A 27,294-nucleotide genomic window follows, 5' to 3' on the forward strand; every position below is an offset into this window, starting at 1 on the left:
TCACAAAATTTGTAATGGCTATGAAAAAGTTGCGACAATTCGCACAAGTCGTAACAGCTACAAAAAAGTCGTAAAAAATTTTCCTTTTCCAATCCGAATTTTTCCCATTTGGATTCGTGGATTAGTAAATGAGCCCGTATGTGTGGAGAAAAAGAGGCACGGCACAGCAACATCAAAACCTCATCCCAACTGTGAAGTATGGTGGTGGGGGCATCATGATTTGGGGCTGCTTTGCTGCATCAGGGCCTGGACAGATTGTGATCATCGAAGGAAAAATGAATTCCCAAGTTTATCAAGACATTTTGCAGGAGAACTTATGGCCATCTGTCCACCAGCTGAAGCTCAGCAGAAGATGGGTGTTGCAACAGGACAACGACCCAAAGCATAGAAGTAAATCAACAACAGAATGGCTTAAACAGAAGAAAATACGCCTTCTGGAGTGGCCCAGTCAGAGTCCTGACCTCAGCCCGATTGAGATGCTGGGGCATGACCTCAAGAATGCGATTTACACCAGACATCCCAAGAATATTGCTGAACTGAAACAGTTCTGTTAAGAGGAATGGTCAAGAATTACTCCTGACCGTTGTGCACGTTTGATCTGCAAATAAGGAAACGTTTGGTTGAAGTTATTGCTGCCAAAGGAGGTTCAACCAGTTATTAAATCCAAGGGTTCACATACTTTTTCCACCTGCACTGTGAATGTTTACATGGTGTGTTCAATAAAAACATGGAAACATTTAATTATTTGTTTGGTATTAGTTTAAGCAGACTGTGATTGTCTATTGTTGTGATTTAGATGAAGATCAGATAACATTTTATGACCAATTTGAGCAGAAATCCATATAATTCCAAAGGGTTCACATACTTTTTCTTGCAACTGTATATTAGACAAAGATATTTAGCTTTGAGTCCCTCGGGCCCAAGATATTATTTGCAACACAATTTTGTTACATTGGCTGCTGATACTACATAAAGGATATCAATTATCAGGATCTTAGAGTTACAAACATCCAGAGAAAAACTGAACCTGAATCATTTATGGAGACATTCTAGATACCTTCTTCTGAGTACTATCACAGGAATGTCTGAAAGACTTGCATCAATGCAATGAGGAATATAGAAAAAGTGCTGACTTCAAAGAAATTTGAAGAAAGTGGGTAAGACTTGTATGTTACTTACATTTTATGATGAAATCTCAGCGAAAGACAGGAAAGATGTGAAAATAACAATGAAATAATAAAGGATTCCTTTATGGTATGCCAGTGGGTAAGTGTTTCTGTTACACAAGCATAGTGCCACAAGCCTTTCGCTGGCCATACACAGGCTGATATAAGTTGCCAACCTGACCCCTACAAATCAAGTGGACATCTTATTTCCACATGTATGGGGGCCTCCTAAACAAAGGTGGATTAAACTTGTGCGCTCAAGGGCTGCCCCTGTTCCACCCACACCTACCCCCACCTGACTGCACTGGGCCCCCTGGGGACTTCAGCCCCAGGAGACCCTCAGAATAGGACTTATAAAGAACTGCCACCAGTCATAAAGGTCTACTCAATAGATATCTGGCTTAGAATTGATGGGTATCCATAGATCTGCAGCACGATCTGATCAGTGGTTCCCAGCTGAAGTGTTTATTTTTTCACTTTTCACAATTTTGTAAGTAAGCCACTAGGTGGCAGTATTCAGTTTTGAGATTTTGATTACTATTACCTACGCATCTAACCACATGCAACAGATGCAGCTATTGGTTGGGAAAGGGTTTATATAGCCACTTGCTATTGTATGTAAAACTTGTACAGCTGCAATTTTGCTTTAAAATGGCAGTTTGTTAAAAGTGCTTTCTGAGTTTCTTCTTCATGAATTTGTAAAAAATGAAAATAAATGAAAATGCTCCTGTGAGCCCTTTATGCAGTAATTCTTCTTAATTAGCAAACCATTATTGAGAAAAAGATTCTTTAGTAACCTCTTGACTTCTGCAGTGATCAAAGTTCCCTGTAAAAAGGGTAGTTTGTTAAGCAGGGAAGGAAATCAGTTCTAAGCACCTAGATCACTAGATTTGCAACACAGAAAAAAAAAAACATTGAGGCTTTCTTGGCTAATTATAACCTGTGTATTTCTATTCTACAGGAATACAAGAGGAAAAACAATAGGCACTGTGTAGCAGGATGAAATCAGAGTTCCAAGGTAGCCAGCAATAAAAGTATTAAATAGTTAGTAGTATAAATACCACTGAGGAGCAGGGGCTACAGCTGTTCTATGTCCCACCAAAAGGCTGTGGCAATGTGCTAGATCCCAGTTAGCGTGTAAAGTTGTCTTTGTGGGATAGAAAGGAGGAAAACAGAAAACAAGGTCAAAAGCCAGGCCAAAAAGGCTCACACTCATTAGAAACAGGATCAGCAGGTTAGAGCAGCATTACCTCACTCAATTACCAAGCAACTACCTCTGGAGGGGGCAGGGGTTCATAATTAAAGGAAGAATTGAAACATGGTCCATTACCATCATGGATTTTGGATCCCAAGTTCAGTTTTAGATAACATAATCATACACTTAATCATTTGCAGTTTGATTCTAGTAGAATGTAGGAGTAGTGTAGAAGCTTACCTCCAGTAAAGGTGGGTCTAGGTGCACATGCCCCAGTCCTTTAGCAAAGGGGAGAAAAACATAGACAAAGGCACTAATCCGGATCCCAACAAAACTAGAGGATGATTAGCAGTTCTCATAGTATAAAACTGTAAAACTCCTTTATACAAGGAGAACTGCTAGTCTACATCTCCTGTCTACAATTATACACTTGGAAGGGACTATGCCGCCCCAGCATTAGAACTGAAACTGACAGCTGATCAACACAAAGATATCCAGTCATGTTACAGGGCCATAGGGCCATAGCACCTAAAGCAACAGGGAGAAAGTAAAAAAGAAACCATCATAATATAGTTTAATATTTTAGTCATAATATGATGAATCAGAACATTTGAGTTGTGAACTGGCAGGGAATGTGGTCAGTTGCTGTAATTTATATTCAAATGGAGGCATTTGAATTTGTAGGCAAAGGTACAGAACAACAGATACAGCAACACTATAGGCATGTAAGCTGAACTATTTCTTAAGATTACAGGCCCATTTAACCAAAATATTTGTTGGACTTGTTGAAAAATCTCATTAGACTGGGACCACTCCCTAAAGGCCCACCAGACCTCTAAAGTGATTCAGTTTTTTGCCCAAGAGGCAAATGATATGTGGCCAGTTCTTCATTTAGGGACTAACAGACAGGTTTGGCTCCAAAACACAACTTTTTTAAGCACAATCCTTCTATTTTTAGATGAGTATAATTCACTGGTACATTCTTAATTTTTACATATGTCTCAGAAATGACAGGCTCCATACAGATAACTGGCCTGGTACTGTCAGCAAAATCTATCACAGCAATATTGTCCAGGCCCAGACTGGCAATCTGTAGATTATGGCAAATGCCAGAGATGCTGCTGTAAGATGCAGTAGCTTGATTATTATTTATTTGGCTGGGGGAGAAGGCTATTTGGGTCTCTGTGTACTTAAAATGCCACTACCTCTTTAGAATCCCAGTCCAGGCCTGATATTGTCCCCCTTTGTGTGCAACATGAGCGGCACATGGGTCAGGTTATACATCCCTACATTACCCTATGTCCATGTGCTTAATTCTGTACTAAACAAATCGTGGCTGTAACTGATTTAGATACAAGTAAGCGACAGGTTACGATAAAGTCGCGCCGTTCCATGCAACCTTGCGTTCTAGATTTCACTCGTGCGTCACATTGCACTACCCTGCGATTTGTGCAGCCGCCACTAGGTGTCAGTATTCCCCTATCAGAAACGAGACGGAGACATGAGAGCCAGCGTCGCGCTGTATAAGTTGATTCGTAGCTTCGCACTTCCGAAAGTGTGCGGTAGGCGGCGCTGTGACCCAACGGCTAGTAGGCGGGCCCTGGCTTCCCGCAGCAATAAGAAAAAAGGATCGAGGAGGAACGGCGCAGCTTGAGCGCCTGCAGCTGTCTCCTGTTCTCCGGCCCGCGGGAGACACCGCCTCATGACGGGAGCTCCATGCTGACTGACTGCAGGACATGGGAATCCTCAGCATTACTGACCAGGTGAGCCTCAAGCTCTGCTGCACAGCTTTATGCGAGCCGGAGGATTGTGCGGCCTAGCTGCGCCTCAGGCCTTCATGTATAGTGCTAGGCCTCAGCTACTATATTAAGGGGGGCATATGGACTGGCGATTCCGTGTTGGGTATCGCAGCGTTTGGCTGCATTAGGGTGGTCCAGCCTGCAGGCCGGGAACTGCTGCACCCAGTAACCCTAGAACTGCTGCACCCAGTAACCCTAGAACTGCTGCACCCAGTACCCACCGGCTGCCCTAGAACTGCACCCAGTACCCACCGGCTGCCCTAGAACTGCACCCAGTACCCACCGGCTGCCCTAGAACTGCACCCAGTACCCACCGGCTGCCCTAGAACTGCTGCACCCAGTACCCACCGGCTGCCCTAGAACTGCTGCACCCAGTACCCACCGGCTGCCCTAGAACTGCTGCACCCAATATTAAGGCTGCAGGAGAGCAAGTTCCCTAACTTAACTGGCTTATTCCAAGGCCCCTCCTTGGGCTTCTTGGTCAGTGTTCAATCCCACATTTTTATATATATATATATATTATAAAAAAAGTCATTTCACAATTGTGTTTTTTTAACCAAAGTTTGTTGGAGCTACACAAGCATGACAGAAATGGGGGTTAAAACTCTGATATAGCCTCCCTCCGCACCATTTATATGGGCATTGACAGGACAGTAATGCATCTGTTAGTGTGCACATTTGTATTTACTGCCTGTTATATTCATATAGCACCAACATATACTGCAGATTTTGGGAAAATAATGCTAGTGTCTTTATTCTGGCTGAAATACATTCCTTGTGGGCAATGACAGGCGCATTACTGTCTTGTTAGTGCACACCACAAATGGTGTAGGGGGAGGCCATGATAATTTCCACTAGGGTTCTTTTTTGATTCCAGAGGAAAGGTATAGTCGGTGTTAGGAAAATGTGGGCTTTATTGGCGATTTATCCCCTAGTGAAACAAACATGGCGTGCCTTGCAGTTCAGTTGGCTTTTGGTGGCTGTGATATGGCATAAAGTAATTTGTTAAAAATCAGATGGTGATCAGAAAGAGCAAAGGGAGAGTTTGGGAATCAAAAACACATTGAAAGAATGGGTATATAGTAGAACAAGACAGTGTCTGTTGGAGTGAGTCTGAACCCAAAGGTGGTGAAGGAAGTAAGATGAGATACTGCTGAACTGTTGTGATTGTCAATAGGGGTACTGAAGTCTCCTAGAGCAAGAGAAAGCAGATCCAAAATGTACAAACCTGAAGGTGGCTAGATCCCATACATAATTGTTTATATATTGAGGATCATTTTTCAGTTAGATTTTTGTTTGTGGCAAAAGTATGTGTTACATTTGATTAAACTCGCACAGGTTATCCCTGTTTGCATCCTTTCTGGGGTGCTGGTATTTTTTGTTTCCGTATGTGCTTAGTAAAGGATTGATTCCTCATATTGTGTACCAGACTTCTGTTGTATGAGTGAACAGGGTGTGCTGAAGGGTTATTTTTCTACAAACGTATGTGAACCTTTGCTGTCAGTAACTTCTGTGCCCCTTTTAGGCAGCAATAACTGCAACTAAACATATGAACTAACTGTTGGTTAGTCCGGCACATGAGCTGGGAGGAATTTCAGCCAACTTCAAATCAGAGACTTCCCCCATTAAAAGGGAACTCTGGCTTCAGAACCAAAATTTGTTAAAGAACCCCACACAACAGATACCCCTAATCAACCTATCACATTTATACATTCACATTGATGTTAAAAATTGTAACAACTTCTCCACAGCTTACAGACAGCGTGCGTGAACTGTATGACCCAATATGCATTGCACTGTCATGTTCCTTTTCTTATTGACATCACATGTGCAGGGAATTGTGGGATTTGTAAGATCCAGGCCAAGGACAGTCAACTTCTGTTACATTTTTTTTGAGTCTTAAAGTAGTCAGTAGGAGAATCCATCCAAACCATATTATTACATAAAAAAAAGCATAAAAAGGCTGCATATTTTTAAATTGATGTATATTGGGAAGTTTTGTTTGGGTGGAGTTCCCCATTAACTGTCTTCTGCTTTAACCATTCTTTGGGTAGTGTCTTTAGGGCCCTTGCCTTGTTTCTTGGCCCACTTTCTCTTGAGCTTCAGTTCATGGGTAGATGACATTTCCCTGCAGAATTTGCTGGTACAGTTCAAATTTCACAATCCTATCCCAATGGCAATCTGGTTCAGAGGCAGCAAAACAGGCTCATACCATGACACTACCATGTTTTAGAGTTGGGATAAAGTTCTTATGCTGGAATGCAGGGTTTGGATTTTGACAAACTTAGATGCTTATCATTTCAGCCACAGGATTCTATTTTGTTCTCATCCACTGACTGAGAATTTTAACAGTCTTCTGATATATCTGTTCTTTGTTAAACTGTAGACAGGCAGTAATATTTGGTTTGAATAGAAGTGGCTTTTACCTTGCAACCATGCCATGTACACAATTGTTAGCCAAGGGTTCTTTGAGATCTTCACACAACCTGTGATCTTTGCAGACTGACCATTCTTGGGGAGAGTAACAGCTGTCTCTATTTATACACAATCTGCTTAAAGAAACAGTAACACCAAAAAATAAGTGTATCAAAGTAATAAAAATATAATGTACTGTTGCCCTGCTCTGGTAAAAGTCGTGTTAGCTTCAGAAACTCTGCTAAAGTTTATATAAATACCCTTCTGTGTAGCCACAGGGGCAGCCATTCAAGCTGGGGAAAAGGCACTGAAAAAGGCATAGGTTATATAGCCGATAACAGATGAAACACTGTTGTATTCTGCTGTGTAACCTGTGCCTTTTATCCTTTTTCATGGCTGCCCCCATTGATAATTTAATTGAAGGAAATACAGAAGTTTTAAGAATGCCGGGCATGAGTGCATTATATTTTAATTCCTGTTACTGTTCCTTTAATGGTGAAGTCCAGAATAGCAACCTTTTCCATTCTAGTGAGCATCATAACTGTTTTTGAAGGTCTTCAGAAATCTCTTGTGTGAGCCTTGACAAACTACCACAAACCTGTGTTGCTAAGATCAGATTTGGATAGTGAAAACCCAGACTTTTCCAGCAAGATTGTGTCCCCCACCAGACCTGCGGGCTACTAAGGTGGAAACAATAATACATTCCCTTCAAATAATGCAGGGCCTCTGACACTCACACCTGAGCATCCCTTTCCTTAAAACACCAAACTACTTACCCAAACTTCACATACTTTTTCCCCCACACAGTGTAACATTTTCTTTGCTAAATATGTGTACAATTATGTGTTTGACTCATTTAGTTAATTTGGTTCTCGTCTAGTTTTAGTATTTGTTTAAAAACTGATCATTTTAGGTCATGTTTATGCACAGATATTAAAAATATGGCAAACTTTCTAGCACTACTGTATGACCTCAAATCTATGAAAGGAAAGGGTGGAAACTGCATGTAGAACCTGACAAGTACTGTGGGGACATTAGGATCCTTTTCTTTACCTCTTTCCTTACCAAGTTTGTGGGTTTGAGTGAAAAGCTACCTTATATAAATGGTGCAGTAAATTCAGTATATGTAGATGTGAGCCTTTTTATTGCAACAAGTGTTTAGTGGTTTTGGTGGGAGCAGTTGAAACAGTTGCGCTTGGATCTAAAACACATGTGCGCAAAGCCGCAAGGAAACCTTTCATATTTTTGTTACTGTAAATGTATGTCTGTCCGGAAGTTGTGTGCTGCCAATTTTTTTAAAGATGTATTACTGCGTAATCAGCTGCAGTACTGTCTTTCCTTCTGTTTCCTTTGCATGTCCTCGGATGTATCTGCTTGTGCTGTCTCTTTGCTGAACACACTTCAGAAATGTTTTTTAATCACTGGTTGTTAGGCACTGTTATGGCTGGTCAGAGCAGACCTTCCACAGGTGAATTTATACATCTATGTACCTACCCATTCACTGTAAGACCCTTTTTGTTTGGTGAGGTTGCCAAACTCACAAATTCAAGTTAATTTTTCTTTTTTTTAAAAATGACACTCTGGAATTTGCAAACTTGAAAATTGCTAAATAAGGCCATAACTGTTGCCGGTCGATAGAGTATATGAAAAGCTTGCTTATATGTACATCTTTATATAGAGCTGTTGGTTTATGCAGAGCTTACCATACAGTACAGAATTCATACAGACAGAGTGAACAAACAGTACTTAAAAAAATAAAATATATACATAGTATTGTCTGTGTGGGTGGAAAACCTATACTCGCCAACATGAGGGAAAATAGGTTCCCAAAAGCAACAAGACTGAACCAGATGCTTTGCCAGTGATCCCAAGAAGGAAGATCTGAGTTTAGTTGTAAAGAGTTCCAAAGCTAGCAGGTTATTAGGATGAGTGCTGGAAAGGGCAAGGAACACCGGTAGCAGTGTGGTGGAAGAGAAGGGCAGCTGGAGAGATCAACCCAAAAAATCAAGTTTCTTTCCCATGTTTTGCAATTTCAAGTTTGTTACTCCTAAGAGTTCAACATATATTGTACCTATTTAAATACACTCTAACATTTTTAGGTGACTTTACCACTGGGTTGCTTTCGGCAGAAGTGGCTAATGGGTTTTCATGTGTGCTAACATTAACTAAAAAGACTGTAACCCTCTCCTGCCATGTAAATGCACAGTAGTATGATAGTCTATGGTGGTAGAGCTCTTCTGGCATTTGTTAGGAGTTACCTCCATAAGGAAAGGTAACTAACGCTAGTTTAGCATTAAATGTTTAACTCGCATAAAGGCTGTCTTTACTGTTTAAATAGTTAATGTTGCCTTGTGGGCTATTTGTTATTTTAATTATTTTCTTCCTAATGGAGTCTTCAGTCATTATGTGCACCTTTTTGTTTAGTTGGAGAATACCTTTTTTTTCCTCTCTCTCTCTCTCTCTCTCTCTCTCTCTCTCTCTCTCTCATCTGGAATGCTGTTAAAAACTTTGGCACACTGGTTTTCACCTGAAATTGCCTCTTCACTTTTACCAAGTACTTCAGTGGGAAATGGCTTAAAAGATTAATGGTCTGGTACAACCTTATAAAATATTCAGGAATACCTAGCCTTCCATCTGTAAATGATGCAGTTTATTTACCCATGAAGCTATGTAATCACTTGAAACAAAGTGTTTCCATTTCTTTCCTAGTTCTGGAATAAAATAGATAATCTGGTTGCTAGCGTCCCATTTAAGTAGCAACTTGAAATGACTTTAATGACAGGGTTGTTGATAACTAGAAGAGGGCCTGCATAAAGAAGCAAGTAATGTGGTTTTGCCATAAAGATACTTTAATTGCTTGGTGCTTCAGCCTGATTATTACTGAGCTGTGCTGTCAGCTGCATGGGTTAATCCTTACTGTGCAGCTTCTAGAAGTATATTTGTGCAACCTGATTTTTATCTCTTTATTATTGTCTGTATGATTGGTTACATTATTTCCTCTGGTTTTGTAATTTTAGCTCATGTAAACAAAGGAATCTGTAATGCTGAAAATCTTTGGATCACAATAAATCATTCTAGTGGTTGCACATTTATTAGGCAATTATATCCTTACCTGCATAGATGATAGGGCTGTCCAGCTGCAGGCCAGCTTGCAAAATGTGACCCTTCAGGGAATTTTACGGACCTTCGTCTACTCAAGGCCTCCCTTCTTTGTATTACATTATTTTTATATCGCCAGATTTGTTTTTTGTTTTTTAAATAACTGAAGGATCATAACTCTCTACCGCTAGCAATCGGTAATATCTAGAAGAAAATCTCAATTTTGGAAAGTTTTGTAAATCCATGAATGGCCAGTATGATGATCCTATAACAAGTCGCACTTTGAACTTATTATAGGAACATCATACTGGCCATTCATGGATTTACAAAACTTTCAGAAAGTGAGATTTTCTTCTAGATATTACTGATTGCTAGCTGTATAGAGTTATGCTATACTGTATAAACCTTATTAAAGGAAAAGCAAAGCCTAACTTAAGAAGTAGGACAGAAATATTGAACATTTTCTTTTGGTCCTTGTACCAGCCCAAGGCAACCATAGCCCTTTAGCAGGGATAATCCAAACATGCCCCAGTAGCTCCCCATCTTCTTTTTCTACTAATTCACTGCACTTGCTCTTTGTTGCTGTCAGTTATTGAGTTGTGGGACTAACTGACAATATGCACTATATGTAGAATATAAAATGTGCAATATACTGTAAGGCTGACTAGTAATTTATATAGAATTACTATATGGCAACTCGGAAACCTGTGCATCAGAATTTTTATAATCAGCCCTGTAGCATTAGCTTAAATGACAGGCCAACCTCATTTTCTTCTTAATAATTTGCTACAACCCCCTAGGCTTAGTTTCCCAACAGTTGCTCAGAGCACATTGAAAATGAGCATGTGAGTGTTGCAGACAAAGAAGGGGAGCTACTACAACTTTGAAATCCAGAATCATTGCTTCTGTTGAAATGCTGAAACTTTAGGCTGACACAGTAAGTTCAGTATATAAAATATAGCATATTCGTTTTTAGGGTTAAGTTCCCTTTTTAAGGCTGCTGCCCCAAGGGGAGATTAGTTGCCCATTATAGATCTCTGCTACCGCGTGTGGCAAATCTCCCCAAAAAGCCATTACACTGACAATTAAGGAAATCGCCTGTGGAAAGGCCTGCCTATCTATCTATCTATCTATAATATAATATAATATAATTTTTTATAATATATGGATCTTGAACTATGATTTCATCCTGAAAGAGGCAGTATAACCCCTTTTTTAACATTAGATCAATGGATAGGGCTTGTGCTGAACATTCATGTTGCCTGTTTTAATGAAGGAAATATGTATGGCTTTATTTTTTGGTTTTCCCAGTGCTGTAACTAGTTGACATAGTTGAATTTTCCATTAACAAAGTTTTTCTTCTGTTTTCTTTGTCCTGTAGCATCCACTGGTCCAAGCAATATTCAATCGCAACCTAGAAGAAGTACGTGCATTGCTAAGCCAGAAAGATAATGTCAACGTGTTGGTAAGCTGCAGTTTATTTTCAGATTTTAGATGTGCTTATTTGTTGTAGGTTTGTTTTTTTCCCAAAAGAAACTAGTTGGTCAGAAATGGGATTAAAATTTTTTTTTTTAAATTTAATTATTTAAAAACGTTACAGTTGTTCTACATGACCTAAAGGGCACCTTTTAATTTAACATAGTGTTGTAGAAACAACCCTGTTATAAATCTGGCACAAAGTCTCAGGGAACCGCATCAGTTTCACTCTTTGTTAGCAAGCTGTTTTTTGATGGGATACTTTACTTTCAGGTCCCCCCAAACTAGCCTAGTTAATCTAGCCTGTGCTGCTTCCCTTTAAATAGTTCTGATGCAGGTATAAATAGCTTTTCAGAAATAGATAGCCATGCTGAGCTGTGACCATTAGTTTGTAATCACATCAACCCTTTTTACATGCACAAACAAGTTGTGTATATGCACATAGTTCAGTAACAGAACAAAATCCATGGCTTCATAACATCACACAATTAGTGCAATCATTATTAAATAAAGGCTAAATGTGTGTGTGTGTTTATATATACACATGCAGAATATATTCTTTCTATATATTTTTTTTCTGTTTCAAAATGCCACTAGCCCAGCAGTTTAGTAATAGGAAAGAAAGGGACAGACACTGCACTGTTCTTCAGTCATGCTGGGCTGTAGGCACTGCAATCCTTCCATAGGCCAATTACAAATGAAAACACTGCTGGATCCTATCAAAGAATCGTGCTGCCTGCAGCACAGTGTGACAGACAAAATCAAATAGGACCCTTATATGTGTTGGTGTGTTGTCTGAGGTATGTAATGCTGGGCTTTTAAAGGAGAAGGAAAGCCTAAGTCACTTGGGGGTGCCAAAATGTTAGGGGCTTGTACCCCGGGCTGGTGCCCCTGTCAAGAGAGAACAGCACCAGCCCAGGGTAGCTGCGAGTGCGTCGTCCTTCCACGTTGGCACGCTGAGCATGTGCATTAGAGTGAAAAGCGAACTTAAACAACAAAGTCGTCTTTTCACGCCGCCCCAGGGAGTTTGCCGCAGAAAAAACGCGGACATCTGTAAAAATGATACTTACAGGAACTGTAAACGCAGAGACTTAAAGGGAAGTTGTCATTACAGCTGGCACTGATAACACTGCATGTTAGTTATTGGTATGTAACCTTCTACCTGTCTTTACTGAACAGGACCAAGAAAGACGCTCTCCCCTGCATGCTGCTGCCTACTTAGGAGACATCCCAGTTATTGAACTTTTAATTCAGTCAGGTAAGTTCATTTTGCTGCTATTCTTACAGTACAGTTAAAGAACCATACTTTTTTTTTTAAGCTATGCCATTGTTGGTATACTGCATTTCCTGCTAAGTTTCCTTGTTTTGATGCCTTACATTATCACAGCACAATTACTTCTCTTTACTAGATACGATGTTGCTATGAGGCCCACTTATCAAAACTAATTTTCATGGTTTTTGAGGTTTTTTTTTTTTTTTACATCACGACTAGACTTATTTCCACTTAAACCATGACCCATCTCTAGTCGTTTATCAAAAGATTCAAATTGATAAAGCACAAAGAAAAAAAACTGAAAACCAATGACTTCTACATGATCTTAACCGCTTTTAGATGGCATATTTTTGCTTTTGGATTTGTGGCAGTTTTGTTGCATTAAAAAAAGAAATCACTGCGATACAGAAGCAGAAGTTTGGAAGAGTATTCAAAATTGATCAACACCGAAATAGTTTTTTAGTGTAATTAAATGTAATGTGCTGTGCAAGAATTAGTAAGTGTAACTTTTATTTCTAGGTGCTAACGTAAATGCAAAAGATTCGGTTTGGCTTACTCCTTTGCACCGAGCTGTGGCTTCACGCAATGAGGTATATTCAATCAATCAATTATTAATCTTGTTCCTTCAACAAATTTGTCCCTCCATGTTTCACATCTTTGAATAAATGTACTTTTAAAGGGGTTCCTCACCCAAAAACTGCTCCTGCATGATGAATTCTAGCAAACCTTTTATATGCCCTAATCAAGAAATTGCTATTGAAAGCATTTTTCATTTTCCACACTCTGGGTCTTCTGAAACAATATAGCAATATAACAATACAGCTAATTTAAAACTTGGAGAACTTACGAGAATGGGAGGAGCAGTAACTTCTGCAACATTGTTTCAAGCATCAAGCACGACAGAAAGGGAACAAATAATGCTTTCATTGGCCTTCAATACCTTTACAAATCACTTTCCCAATTTGTGATTAATGTATATTGGAACATGCTTTACAGTTGAATCCAAAAGTTCAAACTCAATTTTTCAATAACTTCTATCTTATAAGTACCAAACATTGTCTGTCTGTATGCAGTGCCGGATTTGTCGGTCTGCATGCGCGGCCATTTAAACTCCTATACGGAGCAGTGGCCACTAAATGTTAAAATTTCATTGCGGCGGGGCGGCATGCCACCCTAGGCCCAGGCCTTTGTGGCCTCGCCACAAATCCGGGCCTGTCTGTCTGTTTGTCTGTGTTAAAGGAGATATATACCATAAATTTTTACAATGTACTAAACCATGTAAAATAGAAGGTAGTGATTTTATTTTAATACCTTTGGGTTCAACTATGTCCATAACTGCTTGAAAACTGCTCTACCCAGACCTTATGCCAGCTTCTGGTTTAGAGTCTTCAGTATGTGGCTCTGGGCCGCCGGCCCCATAGACTTCAATGACACAACCTCAGATACTTAAAGGAACAGTAACACCAAAAAAATTAAAGCTTTTTAAAGTAAATGAAATATAATGTACTGTTGCCCTTCACTGGTAAAAGTTGTGTGTTTGCTTCAGGAACCCTACTATAGTTTATATAAATACCACGCTGTGTAGCCATGGGGGCAGCCATTCAAGCTGGAAAAAAGGCGAAAAGGCACAGGTTACCTAGAAGATAAGGGATAAGCTCTGTAGAATACAGTAGTGTTTTATCTGTTATCTACTAAGTGCCTGTGCCTTTTCTTCTTTGAATGGCTGCCCCCATGGCTACACAGCTGCATTCTTTATATTAACTATAGTAGTGTTTCTGAGGCAAACTCACCAGTTGTACCAGTGCAGGGCAACAGTACATTATATTGGAATTTCTTCTATACACTTGAATTTTTTGGTGTTACTGTTCCTTTTAAGTAAAGTGAATATGCATAGAGTGGGTGGGGCTTTGCAATGTCACAGGCAGTCCCTTCCTGCTCTACTTGCTGCTCCTGAATATTAACAAAATGGCTTAAAGACAAGAGTGAAAGTATTTGAGTGACCCTGAGCTGTGGACTGAACTAAAATGGACATCAAAGCAAATATCACCACAAACATGACTTGGACAAATTTTGTCTCAAGGAATGAGCAAAAATTCCAGCAGCATACTGTTAGAAGCTTGTGGAAGGCTTGTGTCTGCCAGTGTTGTTGATTGTGGCTGGAGCCAGCCCTACAGCAACAGCACAATTCTCCTCCATGGGAACCCTGCTTGAGCACACTCTCTGCCACTATGGAGCAGAGGGATCCCTTAGCGAACTTAGTGAGAGGGATCCCTTACTTACTTAGCGAAGGATAACTTTCCTCGAATCATCTGGAAGAAATAGAGGATTTGTGTAAAACCTCTTTTGAAGGTTGGACAATTTAATTGCAACAGTACCAAAAACACAGCTCTGTTAAGGACTACATGGGCAAGAACATGGATGGCTTTCTCCAGTCTGTCTTTGCAGCATCAGTTCAGTCCTTAAGCCCCATTCTGGCTTTGGCCTGGCTCTGGATCAGAGTTACTTAGGCAGGAATTTGTAACACTAGCCTTACGAAGAATAGTAGACCCTAACCTTCAACTCGCTCGTAAAGGTTGACTATCAAAACTTCCAAGATTAGGCTGATTCAGTGTCAATGGGTGCCATGATGGGCATGATTTTCAACACCATGAAACAGAGGATCTTCCATCCCGTAGACAAGATCCTACATATCTAGTCTTTTGTATGCCACCTTCTTGATCTTTGGAAACCATCTGTCAAGTTTGTTGTAAAGATACTGGAGTCCAGGGTGGCATTATAAAGGCTGTTCCTTATGTCTGGTCTCACCTATGAGAACTGCAATGGAACATCCTGAACCAGTGAAAACGAGAAGATCTTTCTTTGTGAATCTCCCTTACCTGAAAAACCCAAACAGTGGCTTCAACTTTCCAAAGGCGGTTCACTGCACTGATGGTCCCACAATGGCAGCTCCTGACCACCATGCAAATTTCAAAGACTGGTGGGCACCTGACCTCTAATAAAATCCAACCTACCCATCATATATACTGAATTCCATGTAGTTTATCTAGACAAATGATCCCCCAACCAGTGGTTCTGAAACAACATTGTGTACCACCCCCTTCGATGTTGCTCCCAGTAGCCTCAAAGTCATTGTTAAATTTATGTCTCGAAGGCAAGTTTTTGAAGTGCAGAAACCCCTTACAGGTTAGCAGTCCACATTAGGCTTCCAAATAGCCAATCACAGTATAGCTCTTCTTCAGTCACTGGTTCTTTGTCACAAAGGTTTTTCTATGGCTGCCATTTGCACTTTGACTGCTGGCAGGAAACCAGTATCTCCCAAAACCTATTAAAGGGTGCAGAAATTTTCCTCCGCTTTCTCCATGTGGGCCTTAATATGGGCTTGTCACTGGCATCTTTCAATTTCCGGTTTTCTAAGCTGTCCATTTTTTTCAGTGCTGTATTGCCACCATACCAGACATCCACACCTTGCGCCCCCCCCCCCCCCCCCTTTCCGGGAAAGTGTACCTCTCCTTTGGGCCACTGGAGTGTCCATCCTCCTAAGGAAAAAATGAGGATTGAGAAAAATAGGAAGGGGATAGAGTATAGTTTCTCCAAATGCAGGATTTTCCTGGTGCCTGTGTCTCCAATATAAGGAAGATAAAAAGTAGGTGCCCTATTTAAATGAAACAGGCAGTGCATTAGCACATGAGTCCAGTTATAAAAAATTGAGTTTGAACATCTCTAGCAGAGCTGTACATTTTAGGTCCCAGCTATACTTGGAATGTTTTCTGGAATGTTTACAACAAGCTCTATTTATTTTCAGTATTGTGTTTCCTTGGTGACAGTAGATTATAGCACCCTTATGCTTTTAATCTAACCTTTCTTTGCATGGGCTATCCAGAGAGCAGTCTCCCTCCTTGTGAAGCACTCTGCTGACGTCAATGCTCGAGACAAGCACTGGCAAACTCCACTACACATCGCTGCTGCCAACCGGGCAAACAAATGTGCAGAGACGCTAATTCCGCTAGTGAAAAATGTCAACCTAGCAGACCGCACAGGACGCACAGCTCTTCACCATGCTGTGCTTAGTGGTAACCTGGAGGTATGTAATCCTTTAACTGTTGTTCTGCAAAATGCACCCTTGAGACATTGGTAAAATATGCAGCATCATTTGTCATACTTCATTAGATTGACACAGTATAGAAATGGTAACTTGAGAAAGTAGTTATGAAAGGCACCCTATCATGAAAAATTGTGTGTAAAATAAATAAATAAAAAAAAGTCACTTAGTTTTGCCCTAGCACGGGGAAGTGTAATCAAATGAATTAGTTAAAGTATTCGTTGCTATCACAGAATTCGGTATTGTTTATTATTCTAAATGTATGTTTTGTCATCTCATTGATTTTCAGTGCTGTTGAGTATGTTGACATTTTATAAATATATACATTAAAAAATAGTTTATAAAAGTACCATATGTAATAATTGGTTTACTTTTTGTATGAGGGATGTGCACCAACTTCCGGTATCCCACTATTGCCTGTGGCTACTGTGCTGCTAGGAAATGTAGCTTAGTGACACCACAAATATTTCCTTGCTTGCTGTTCTTGCCTTTTTTTCTATGGCATTTGTTCATGAAGTTGTGCCTTCTGCATCTGATGCTGATAGAACACAAACAGGGCATATCCAAAACAGAGTGGACACAGCTTAGTAATATCTTGGGGGAAGGCTACTGACAATGGAAAACTTTATATTTGTGTTGCAATAATGTGAGCTGTTATTTATTTATTACTCTGTGATTCACTTATTCTCTGCAGATGGTGGTCATGCTTTTGAACAAGAGGGCCCATCACAGCATATGTGACAAAAAAGAGCGACACCCCATAATTTATGCTTCATTCTTGGGTAAGTCTTCGGGTCAGATTTATTCATTTTAGATGGGGATAAAAGCAATTACAATAAGGGATAGTACCAGTTGGGTTGTTGGCACTGGAAGGACCATTCCTGTTGATGTCTGAATGGCGAACTCATTTTCATGTCTTCAGACCCTTAATAATTAAGTAAATCTGCTTCCTAACAAGTGCGTTTCACTGGTTTTATTCTGCTTCTGTCACTTAGTAAAAAGATGCTTATTTCTTTGGTTTTTTTTGGTGGGTTTTTTTTGCCTCGGAAGAATAATTAAAGCAATAGACTGCTTAACAAATGTTACACCATTTTTTTTTTTCGCGGTCCTGCAAACTTATAATGCATTGTTATAAGTGAAATGGAGAGTGTTTAAAATACTAACCAGATGCATCTTTTGCCATGGTTCTGTCTATAAATAGCCAAATCCAACTAGTCTGCACCTCATGCAGTCATGCCCAAATTACTTATTGCTCTGACTGTCAGGGGGGTCTTGCACATACTGTCCCCTAGTGTGACCTATATTTTATGGAATGATGGCTATGTAAACTGTTTTTTTTTTTTTTTTTTCTCTCCCCATGTAGGTCTACTGGAGATTGCAAAGCTGCTGATATCCCGGGGTGCAGATGCTATGTCAAAGGACAAGAAGGGTTACACGCCACTTCATGCAGCGGCATCTAGTGGGCAAATTGATGTGGTGAAGTACCTGCTGAAACTTGGTGTGGAGGTAAAAATTAAATTGTTCCATCTTCTATGACATTAACTGTTTACTACTGAGGAATTTCAAGATCTGAGACATATTGTTAAAATATGTGATGCTTTCTCTATGTTGGCTCACACTAGAGAGATGGTGTTTGATACACACATATACTTGCCAATCTTTTCCTCTCTGAAACTCTTGGTAGTAAAGAACAGTGGACCAGTTCCGTTTTAAGAAAAGCTTTTAATAATGGGACAGTCAGGTCTGTATCCCTGGGAATAATTACTTGAACAAAACATACAAAAGCCATTGTGACATTCTCCTTATAACAAGCAGTGGAAAAACACTTTTTTCCCTTTTAAAGTATAAAGAATATATCTTGATGGCCTAAAGTGTAAATAGTTGAATTCTTATCCCTTTTTTTTGGAAAAATACATGTAAAAAAAGTTTGGTTGAGAGCGCAGTCTACAGATAGTATCAGTATTCTGTAACCTGTAATGTTCTTTATTTAAGATTGATGAGCCTAACGCTTTCGGGAACACTGCATTGCACATTGCTTGTTACATGGGTCAAGATGCTGTTGCCAATGAACTTGTAAATTATGGCTCCAATGTCAACCAGCCCAATGAAAAGGGTTTCACCCCACTTCACTTTGCTGCTGTCTCCACCAATGGGGCCCTATGTCTGGAGCTGCTTGTCAACAATGGGGCTGATGTCAACTTCCAGGTAATAATTTTTTTTATATTTAAGTTTTTATTTTTGCGGTTTAAACTTATACAACAAAAGATAGAACAGAAGGAAAACAGAGAGAGATGACAGGAACAGGTTTGCCAATGGAGCCTGTATAGCATACAGTTGTCAGGGTCTGTGGGGGATTAGATAGTTTAATTCATGGGGCCTCGAACAGCCTCTTAGCAAGTACATCAGTTTTTGACTGGGAAGAGTGCCGTTCACAAGCTTTTGCCAGAAGACAAGGAAAGGATGTGCGGTAAACTTCCACTAAAACAAAATTGCTCTTGTAGCATAGTAAAGGAGTTTAAGGTAGCAAAGCTTAGTGCTTTGTCTGAGTCACAGGTAATCCCAGCAGGCACTCGAGAGGCGATTTAATGTGTGAAAAGTCCAGAGCTACAGAAATATAGTTCACCACTTCTCCCCAGAAACGTAGAATGTGGCATGCCTGAGCTGTAAATACCAGAAAACATCTGCTCAAGCAATTGGTAGCTTTCTCGTAGAGCTTAAAATTGCTTTAGTTTACCATTCCCTATGATGTCCTGCAGATGTTTTATTCCCCAGATAGCCCAGACCCTAGTATCTGTCAAAGTGGTAAAGTGTGGGAGGGACCCATTGCCCCACAGCAGAGTTCAGGGCGGCCAAACTGGGAACACATTTTTGTCATGTTTGAGAGCTTGCTTAAATGCTTGCATGACTGTAAGTGTAGGTACAGTGGTCTTATAGTGTATGTGGAATCCACATGATTAAACTTTTGGAATGGGTGGTACAATAGGGGAATTATGTAGAGCGTATAAAATTTGGGGGAGGAACACCATTTTAAATATATTAACTCTTCCTGACAGGGAGAGGAGTAGGTTCTGCCAGACTTCTATTTTAGAAGTCAAGGATCGTACTATTGGTGTTTGGTTTTTTTTTTTTTTTCCTTAAAATGTTTTCCAGTCAGTGTAAAACCATCCCAAGGTATTTAAAAGATTGCACTACCTGGAGGTGACCTATTTGAGGGGCAGTGGATGAGAGAGAGTGTAATGTAAAAGTATCTGGCAAATACTTCTTAAGCCAAATATTATAAATAGCATGGAAAGACGTTATAATATATGTAAAAAAAGCTTAATTTCTGGTATCTCTAAAGGATTTGCCACATCAGTGCCACCTAGAATGCTATATTTAATCTGCAGAAGGCTTTACCATACCCAAGTAAACAGCCCTAGGATCTCCCTCAGTTTGTTAAAGATAGCAGCTGCCATTTTAGCTTGGGCTTAATAGCTTCCTGCTATAGCTCTTGGTGTGCGTAGCTCAGATTACACATTCCTAAGGGAGGGGGGAGTGAGTTTTTTATGAATTTTTATGGGAGGGGGGAGAAGGGAGAGAGCTGCCCAGACTCTGGCCCCTGGAATGAAGGATTTTTTCTGAGAGAGAAAGTCAGATATCAAAGATCATGATTACAAAGGAGACGAGAAATCCTGTGTTTCTTTTGATAGAGGACACAGTGCAGCTTTTCTGTGAATTTACCTAGACTTTTCTGGTAAAGCTTACTTAGTTTTTACCTTTCCTTCTCCTTTAAGATATAGCAGTTATGTGCTGTAAGATCTGTTGATTGTGTGTGTGTGTGTGTGTGTGTTATTTCCTGGGAAATTAAACATACATGGTTTAGCTAATTAATTGACCAAACCCCAAATGACTTGTCAACCATCTTTGTGTTTTTAGTAAAATTAACCAGCATTTCAGAAAATCCAGTGTAATTTAAAAGCATGCATGGTTTTATTGAACAATTCCAAGGGGCTCCAAGTACCCAGTAACTTTTTAGGTGCCAGCCATGGACTAGCAAAGGCCTTAGCATGCAGACCTCTCTTGTCCTAACTTTCAGATAACCCTTAAACTTAAGCATGTTTAAGGGTCAAGAGCATCCTGGAATGTTGATTTAGAGAAGGTCCGATTATAAGAAAAGGTAATATGATGTGTGGGATGATAGAAACCTTTTAGGTTTATTTTTTAGGAATTTCCTATTATACCTCCTGACTTTAGTGAATCTTTTCTACAGATAATATAGCTTGTTCGTCCAACTTTCTGCTTTGTATTTTTTTGTACAGAGTAAAGAAGGGAAAAGCCCTTTGCACATGGCTGCAATTCATGGAAGGTTTACACGCTCCCAGATTCTAATACAGAATGGTATGTGTCTTCTTCAAGCATCTGCTCTTCTCTTTGATTAGGGACTATGTATTCAACTGATTTAATGTGGCTTGTGTTGTCTTTTCCTACAGGTGGTGAAATTGACTGTGCTGATAAATATGGCAATACCCCTTTGCATGTCGCTGCTAGATATGGGCATGAGCTGCTAATTAGCACATTGATGACAAATGGTGCTGATACTGCAAGGTAAGGATCACATGATTGCCACTTGAAGTAGCACAGTTTTTTAGCTTTTAACTTTTTGATTGTACATAATTGTTAGGAGGGCACCATACATGGGCCAATAAGATGACTTGCTTGTCCGTTTCTGTAATGATGCAAAGCTATGGTGGTTGCCTCCAGTTTTTTTTTTGTTTTTTTTTGCTTTTGTTTTTTAAATATTTAAAAAAAAAAAATGTTGGGTCAAATCTGTTTTTCAAGCTTTTGCTGTAGTAGTTATTTAGTAACAGGTTATGAATATAGCGCCTGATTGAAAACAAGAATGCTCCTCTAAAACTCCCACATACATCAGGGAAAATAAGTATTTAACGTGTTAATATTTTTCTCGGTAAATATATTTCTAATGGGGCTAATGACATGACGTTTACACCAGATGTCAGGAACAACCCCAGTAATTCACACATACAAAGAAGTTGTGTAGTAAAGTGGAATGACACAAAGAATAAGTATTGAACACGCTTACTGAAATGTATTTAATACTTAGTAGAAAAGCCTTTGTTGGTAATCACAGCTTCAAGCTGCCTCCTGTATGGAGAAACTAGTTGCATGCATTGCTCAGGTGTGATTTTGGCCCATTTTTCCACACAAACTGTCTTCAAATCTTGAAGGTTTCCAGGGGCCTCTTCTATGAACTCCGATCTTCTGTTCTTTCCATAGATTTTTAATTGGATTCAAGTCAGGTGATTGACTGGGCCATTTTAGCAACTTTATTTTCTTTCTCTGAAACCAGTTGAGCATTTCATTGGCTGTGTGTTTGGGATCACTGTCTTATCGAGTGTCCTGGTACATTTCTCCATTTATCCTTCCTTTAATTGGAATATGCAGAAAAACAGCCCCACGCCATGATGTTCCCACCTTCAAGCTTGGTTGGTATGGTGTTTTTGGGGTGATGTGCAGTGCCATTTCTCCTCCAAACATGGTGTGTGCAATGACATCCAAAGAGTCAGTCAGAGTCATCTGACCAGACTATATTCTCCCAGAATTTCAGTCTTGTCCAAATGTTGTGCAGCAAACTTTAAACAAGCTTCAACATGCTTTTTCTTCAGCAGTGGAGTTTGGTGCAGTATAGAGGCCATGTCGATTGAGTGCATTACTTATTGTTTTCTTTGAAACAACTGTACCTGCTTATACAATGCCTTTCTGAAGCTTTCTGCGAGTGATCCTAGGCTCTTGGACAACACTTCTAATTATTCTTTTGACTCCTCTGTCAGAAATCTTGAGAGGAGCACCTGGTCGTGGCCGGTTTAGGGTGAAATGATGTTCTTCCTGCTTCTGGATTATGGCCACAACGGTGCTCGCGGGAACATTCAGATACTTAGAAATACGTCTATAACCAATGCAACATATATGTATGTTTTGCAACAATAATGTTGCAAAGGTCTTGAGAGAGCTCTTTGCTTTTACTCATCATGAGATACTTTTTATGTGATACCTTGATTATGAGAAACATTTTATAGGCCATCAGTTAGGACTAAACCAGCTAATATTAATTTGCACTGATTGGAGGCAGGATTGCTTTCTAAATACTGACAGATTTCAGCGGGTTTCTTGGCTTTCCATGCCTTTTTGCACCTCCTTTTCTTCATGCGTTCAATACTTATTCCCTGTATCGTTCCAATTTATTACACATAACTTAATTTTATTATTTATTTGTTTTGATTTCTTTGTATGTGTGGATTACTTGGGTTGTTACTGACATCTGGTGTAAATTTCATTTCAGTAGCCCCATTAGAAATTTATTTACTGAGAAAAGCATTGACAAGTTCAATATTTTATTGTCCCTACTGTATTTATAAGCCTCATCCTTAGCCCCAGTATAGGAGGCATTGTGACCCAGCGCAAGCATTTGCCTGTATCTGACCTGGTTCCCTAAGAAAGAAGGGGATAAAAGAGCATTATTTCAGCTTTAAATCAACAACATCTAAAGGGTGATCAGTTTAACAATTATAGCTGCAGATTGACCTGAATTTCCTCAGATTAAAGAAAAAGTTGTTGCTGTGAGGTGTATATATAAAAGTTTTACCTGTGTCCATAATGTACCATGATAGTATTATTTAACCAGACTATGCAGGTCAGTTGCTTTATGTGAAGAGGAATACTTTCTCTGTATGGGACATGCACCTCCCTTTTTTTTTTTTTTTTTTTTTAATATACATATTTTGAGCTGTAGCACGCCATCTTTTCTTTTGTAGCATTACACAGTTGTTTGGGTGAAGTGTTGGCAGGTTGTTTTTTTTTTCTAGGTACCCCCTTGAATCACTTCTTGGGCTCCAAAATTCTATATAGGGTTATGTCAAACCATCCAGGAATGTCTGTCTGTGGCTGCTTAATTTCACCATTACTTTGTATCTATAAACAAAAGTTTAGAAACGTTTGTGTTCCCTGTCAGCCATGATGCATTAAACAGAATATGGACATGCATAGTAAACACCCATGGGCCAGAAAGACACTATTTCTTAAATCATTTGTGGTCTTGCAAATATATTCCAAAAATGTACTGTATGTATTTTTGTGGTAACTGATTTATCTTCACAGGCGTGGAGTACATGGCATGTTTCCCCTGCACTTAGCTGTTCTCTTTGGGTTCTCAGACTGTTGTCGTAAGCTGCTTTCCTCAGGTAAATATGCTAGGCTCTTCTCACTCAATCTAAAATTTCTATAATGGCCAATTCTTTTTATATGTATACTTTCTTTCTTTCAGGTCAGTTGTACAGCATTGTGTCCTCGCTCAGCAATGAACATGTGCTGTCTGCAGGCTTTGATATCAACACACCTGACAACCTCGGGAGGACTTGCCTCCACGCTGCTGCTTCAGGCGGGTAAGAGCTGGGTAAAAGAAAATGCATTGCAGTTGGGACTATTAAACATGGTCATAGTAATAATTTCATACTGATAATAAAAGTAGCTTATAATGGAGCAAGATTGGTGTTTGTCAGAAATGAGAGTTAAAGTAAAAGGTTATGTTCTCCCCATAAAATCTTCTACTAAATTGGATGAAAAGCTAGCTGGGTCTGAAAAAATCAATTGTTTATTTGCAGAAGTGCACAGTCAGTGTTTTATTAAGACTAGTGAGGGACAGGCAATCTTTCAGGCACGAGCAGGGCTTGCAAAAAATGTCGGCCGATGTGGCCATCTAACACAGGCTGGGGACTCAATCTCTTCAAATTGACAGTACTCCAAATTGATAAGTTCGTTTGCAATTTAAGACCATGTTGAACAAATATCATGAACCATCATCACATATAAACCAATCTACTTTGTTTCAGCCAAGCACTTGGATTAAAGGAGAAGGAAAGGCTAATAAAGAGTTAATCTCAAGCTGCAGGCATACCTTCAGTTGTCTCAATAGTGCCCTTAAGTCTCCCCATATTTCTCCCGTCCAGATGATCAGAAGCCAAACGGGAAGAAAAAACGCTGAGCTTTGTAAAGAAAGTTCCCATAATGCCTCACTCCTGCACAGACACCCTGACCAAGTGAACATGCTCAGTTTGTAAGACTGAGTCAGCTTCCTACTGATTGGCTCAGATCCGCATTCCTAAGGGGGGGGGAGTGAGTAAAAAAAAAGTCAGTGCAGCATTTCTGTGAGTGCTCATGGCTGTATTTACACAGACCTTTCTGATAAAGCTTACTTAGTTTTTAAGTTTACTTCTCCTTTAAGTCACATCCAAATCCTGCGAAAAAGGCTTGGATTCGGGGCAACCCATACGTACATGATATATGCTTTGATTTTATAGGATAGAGAAACAACATCTCTTTAACCTGTCACATTCTTTTGTTGCACATTGTGTAACTGTATTCTGTGTTGAATTTCAGAAATGTAGAATGTCTTAACTTACTGTCAAGCAGCGGTGCTGATTTGAAGAGGCGGGATAAATTTGGACGGTAAGAATCAAATGCTTTGTCTTCGGGAGCTGCGTTATAAAGAATCCTATTTTTTTTAATCTTTTTTCCAGCTGTCATTAGGCTGCTGCCATTTGTGGCATTTCCTCTGCTTTTTAGTTGAACTGGAAACTGGAGGATAAGCCACTAGCACATCTTATTGAATTAATTGGAAACTGCCTGGCATCACTGTTTAGTCAGATTTTACCCTGAAAGAATGCAGTAGAGAATATTTTTTGACCTTTACTTGCAGTGTTACACAGTTCTAAGTCAAGAGTACTTAGCAGCCAACAGAGAATACTCCACATAGCCTTTAAAGGAGAACTACACCCCCCCAGTTATAAAAGTCTCATTAAGTGCCCTGCCTTGACACCCCCCTCACCTCTCCCTTGTTGCATACTCTGTAACTTTAAAAACTGCCCCTATCACAAACCCCAACCTAAAAATGCAGAGCAGCACAGCTGCGTACCAGGAAGCCGTCTCCTGTTCAGTCAGAGAAGCTTAGGGTCTCACCGCTGACACTGAGCCTGCTTGAGCATGCGCAGTTGAAGCTGATTTCCTTAGCCCCAAACCGATTTTTGTTCATAACTGAAGCTGCATTCTCATTTGTTCATATAAAATTGTGTGTACGTGATGAAAATGCTTTCATCAGTGTTATTAACTTATTACTATTATTCCATTCCATAGGACTCCATTGCACTATGCTGCTGCTAATGGCAGCTACCAGTGCATAGTGAGTTTGGTCACAGCTGGAGCCAGTATTAATGAAGCGGATTATAAAGGCTGCACCCCCTTACACTATGCTGCTGCTTCAGACACCTACAGGAGGTGAGTATAATAGAACTTGCCTAACATGATAGAATTTTAAAGGGCAATTTACTTCCTTAGAAGCAACAATTTGTAAAATATGCATGCACAAAGTGCACCATAATTTACCCCTATCATAGCTCTTTGTCTGCCTCCCTTGAGTAAATGTCCAAGTGCATGCTCTAGAAAATTGAATATATAAACGCTCAGCCTTACTTGCTCACACTGCACAATGCATCAATCCCCAATCACAGTAAAAGAAGAGAGCACCTTCACTCAGATGAACTGCTTCAGCCTTTATTCAAACCACAGCACACAACATGTTTCGGGCTGTTGTGCATGCTCTGTCCATGCTAAGCTGCCACAGAATGTCACTTGGCAGTGCATCACTGACACCACTGGTAACAGGTTGCAGGCACCTCTATCTTTACTGTCTGGCTGCATCTGACATTAATATGTGGGTTATTTAAAAAGGCAAGAAGTACACATTCCCTTTTATCAGTGGCCAAACTCATTTTTATCTCTTGGTACATAAGCCTGTAAAAACACTATATATTAGGACACTATTCTAGGCTATAGAGCCTAGTGAAATATTCCTTCCACAAACTATGGCAAGTTTGTTTTTTACCCTTAAATATGACCATATGATGTCTTGCTTGCGCTGTGATTAGCAGACTTTGCATCTCCATCAGTGTAAATAGACTGTAGATTCTGAAGGGATTTGGAGAGTGGAGATAACCATTTGACTCCTTTTAATATGTATACTGAGTTATAGGCATATTAATCAGGTGTGTTATGATCAGTGCATACATTTATGTAGGGGATTGCTCCTCACTCATGTCCTCACTATGTCTCTTCAGAGTGGATACACACTCTGGAACGAGCCAGGAGCCAGAGGAAGAGCTGCTGAAAGCCTCGCGCCAGAAGGAGGCTTTCTTGTGAGTTGTGCATGTAGATTCCCCTCCGCTTTTGTGCCTATACTATAGTTGTGATGCAGAGAGCACTATTTATAAAGCTTGTATCATGCAGCCTTCCTCAAAATCCTTTTTGAACCAGATCTTTAAACCAGTTTTTTAAGTGATTCTGTATCACTACTTTAAAACCTTGCACTGTGCTTTTATAATTCACAGTTTTCCAGTATTGTTATTTAGAGCTTAATGTTTTTGTAATATTTGTCTCGTAATATCTAAATTGGTATGTGTGGGATTTTCTTTTCAGTTGTTGGTTAGTATGAGAGACTAATATGTTGTTGATGTATAAATCATTTGAAGTTTGACAACAAATCCTTTCCATTCTGGCTCTCTGTAGACATGAGGGGATGGTGTCAAACCATGAGAGGGTATTTGATGAATAGGTCATGTTTGCCAAACTTTTTCCCCCCTCTAATTTCAGTGAAACTAATGTGTTTTTCTGGGATTTTGTGGTAAGAGCCCCACAGTTGTAGTATGGTTTTTGCTTAGAGATCTGTG

The 27,294-nt window shown here is 39.8% G+C and overlaps 1 protein-coding gene across 4 annotated transcripts in view; it reads left to right on the top strand.

Moving 5' to 3' along the window:
- The first annotated feature begins 3,900 nt into the window (after positions 1 to 3,900).
- ankrd52 (ankyrin repeat domain 52) overlaps positions 3,901 to 27,294 on the top strand; it is a 43,768-nt gene continuing 20,374 nt past the window's right edge. For 2 of the 4 annotated variants that reach the window (XM_012956354.3, XM_012956355.3), the window contains exons 1-15: positions 3,901 to 4,124; positions 11,056 to 11,139; positions 12,330 to 12,408; positions 12,943 to 13,013; positions 16,304 to 16,504; positions 17,217 to 17,304; positions 17,886 to 18,028; positions 18,515 to 18,727; positions 20,821 to 20,899; positions 20,992 to 21,106; positions 23,675 to 23,757; positions 23,841 to 23,958; positions 24,953 to 25,021; positions 25,706 to 25,846; positions 26,686 to 26,763. In XM_012956354.3, the coding sequence (XP_012811808.1) occupies positions 4,098 to 4,124; positions 11,056 to 11,139; positions 12,330 to 12,408; positions 12,943 to 13,013; positions 16,304 to 16,504; positions 17,217 to 17,304; positions 17,886 to 18,028; positions 18,515 to 18,727; positions 20,821 to 20,899; positions 20,992 to 21,106; positions 23,675 to 23,757; positions 23,841 to 23,958; positions 24,953 to 25,021; positions 25,706 to 25,846; positions 26,686 to 26,763 (1,589 nt within the window). In that variant the 5' untranslated portion in view covers positions 3,901 to 4,097. 4 annotated transcript variants of the gene reach the window in all.

The sequence above is a fragment of the Xenopus tropicalis genome, chromosome 2, assembly GCF_000004195.4.
Source record: "Xenopus tropicalis strain Nigerian chromosome 2, UCB_Xtro_10.0, whole genome shotgun sequence".
In the NCBI taxonomy this organism is placed as follows: Eukaryota; Metazoa; Chordata; class Amphibia; order Anura; family Pipidae; genus Xenopus; species Xenopus tropicalis.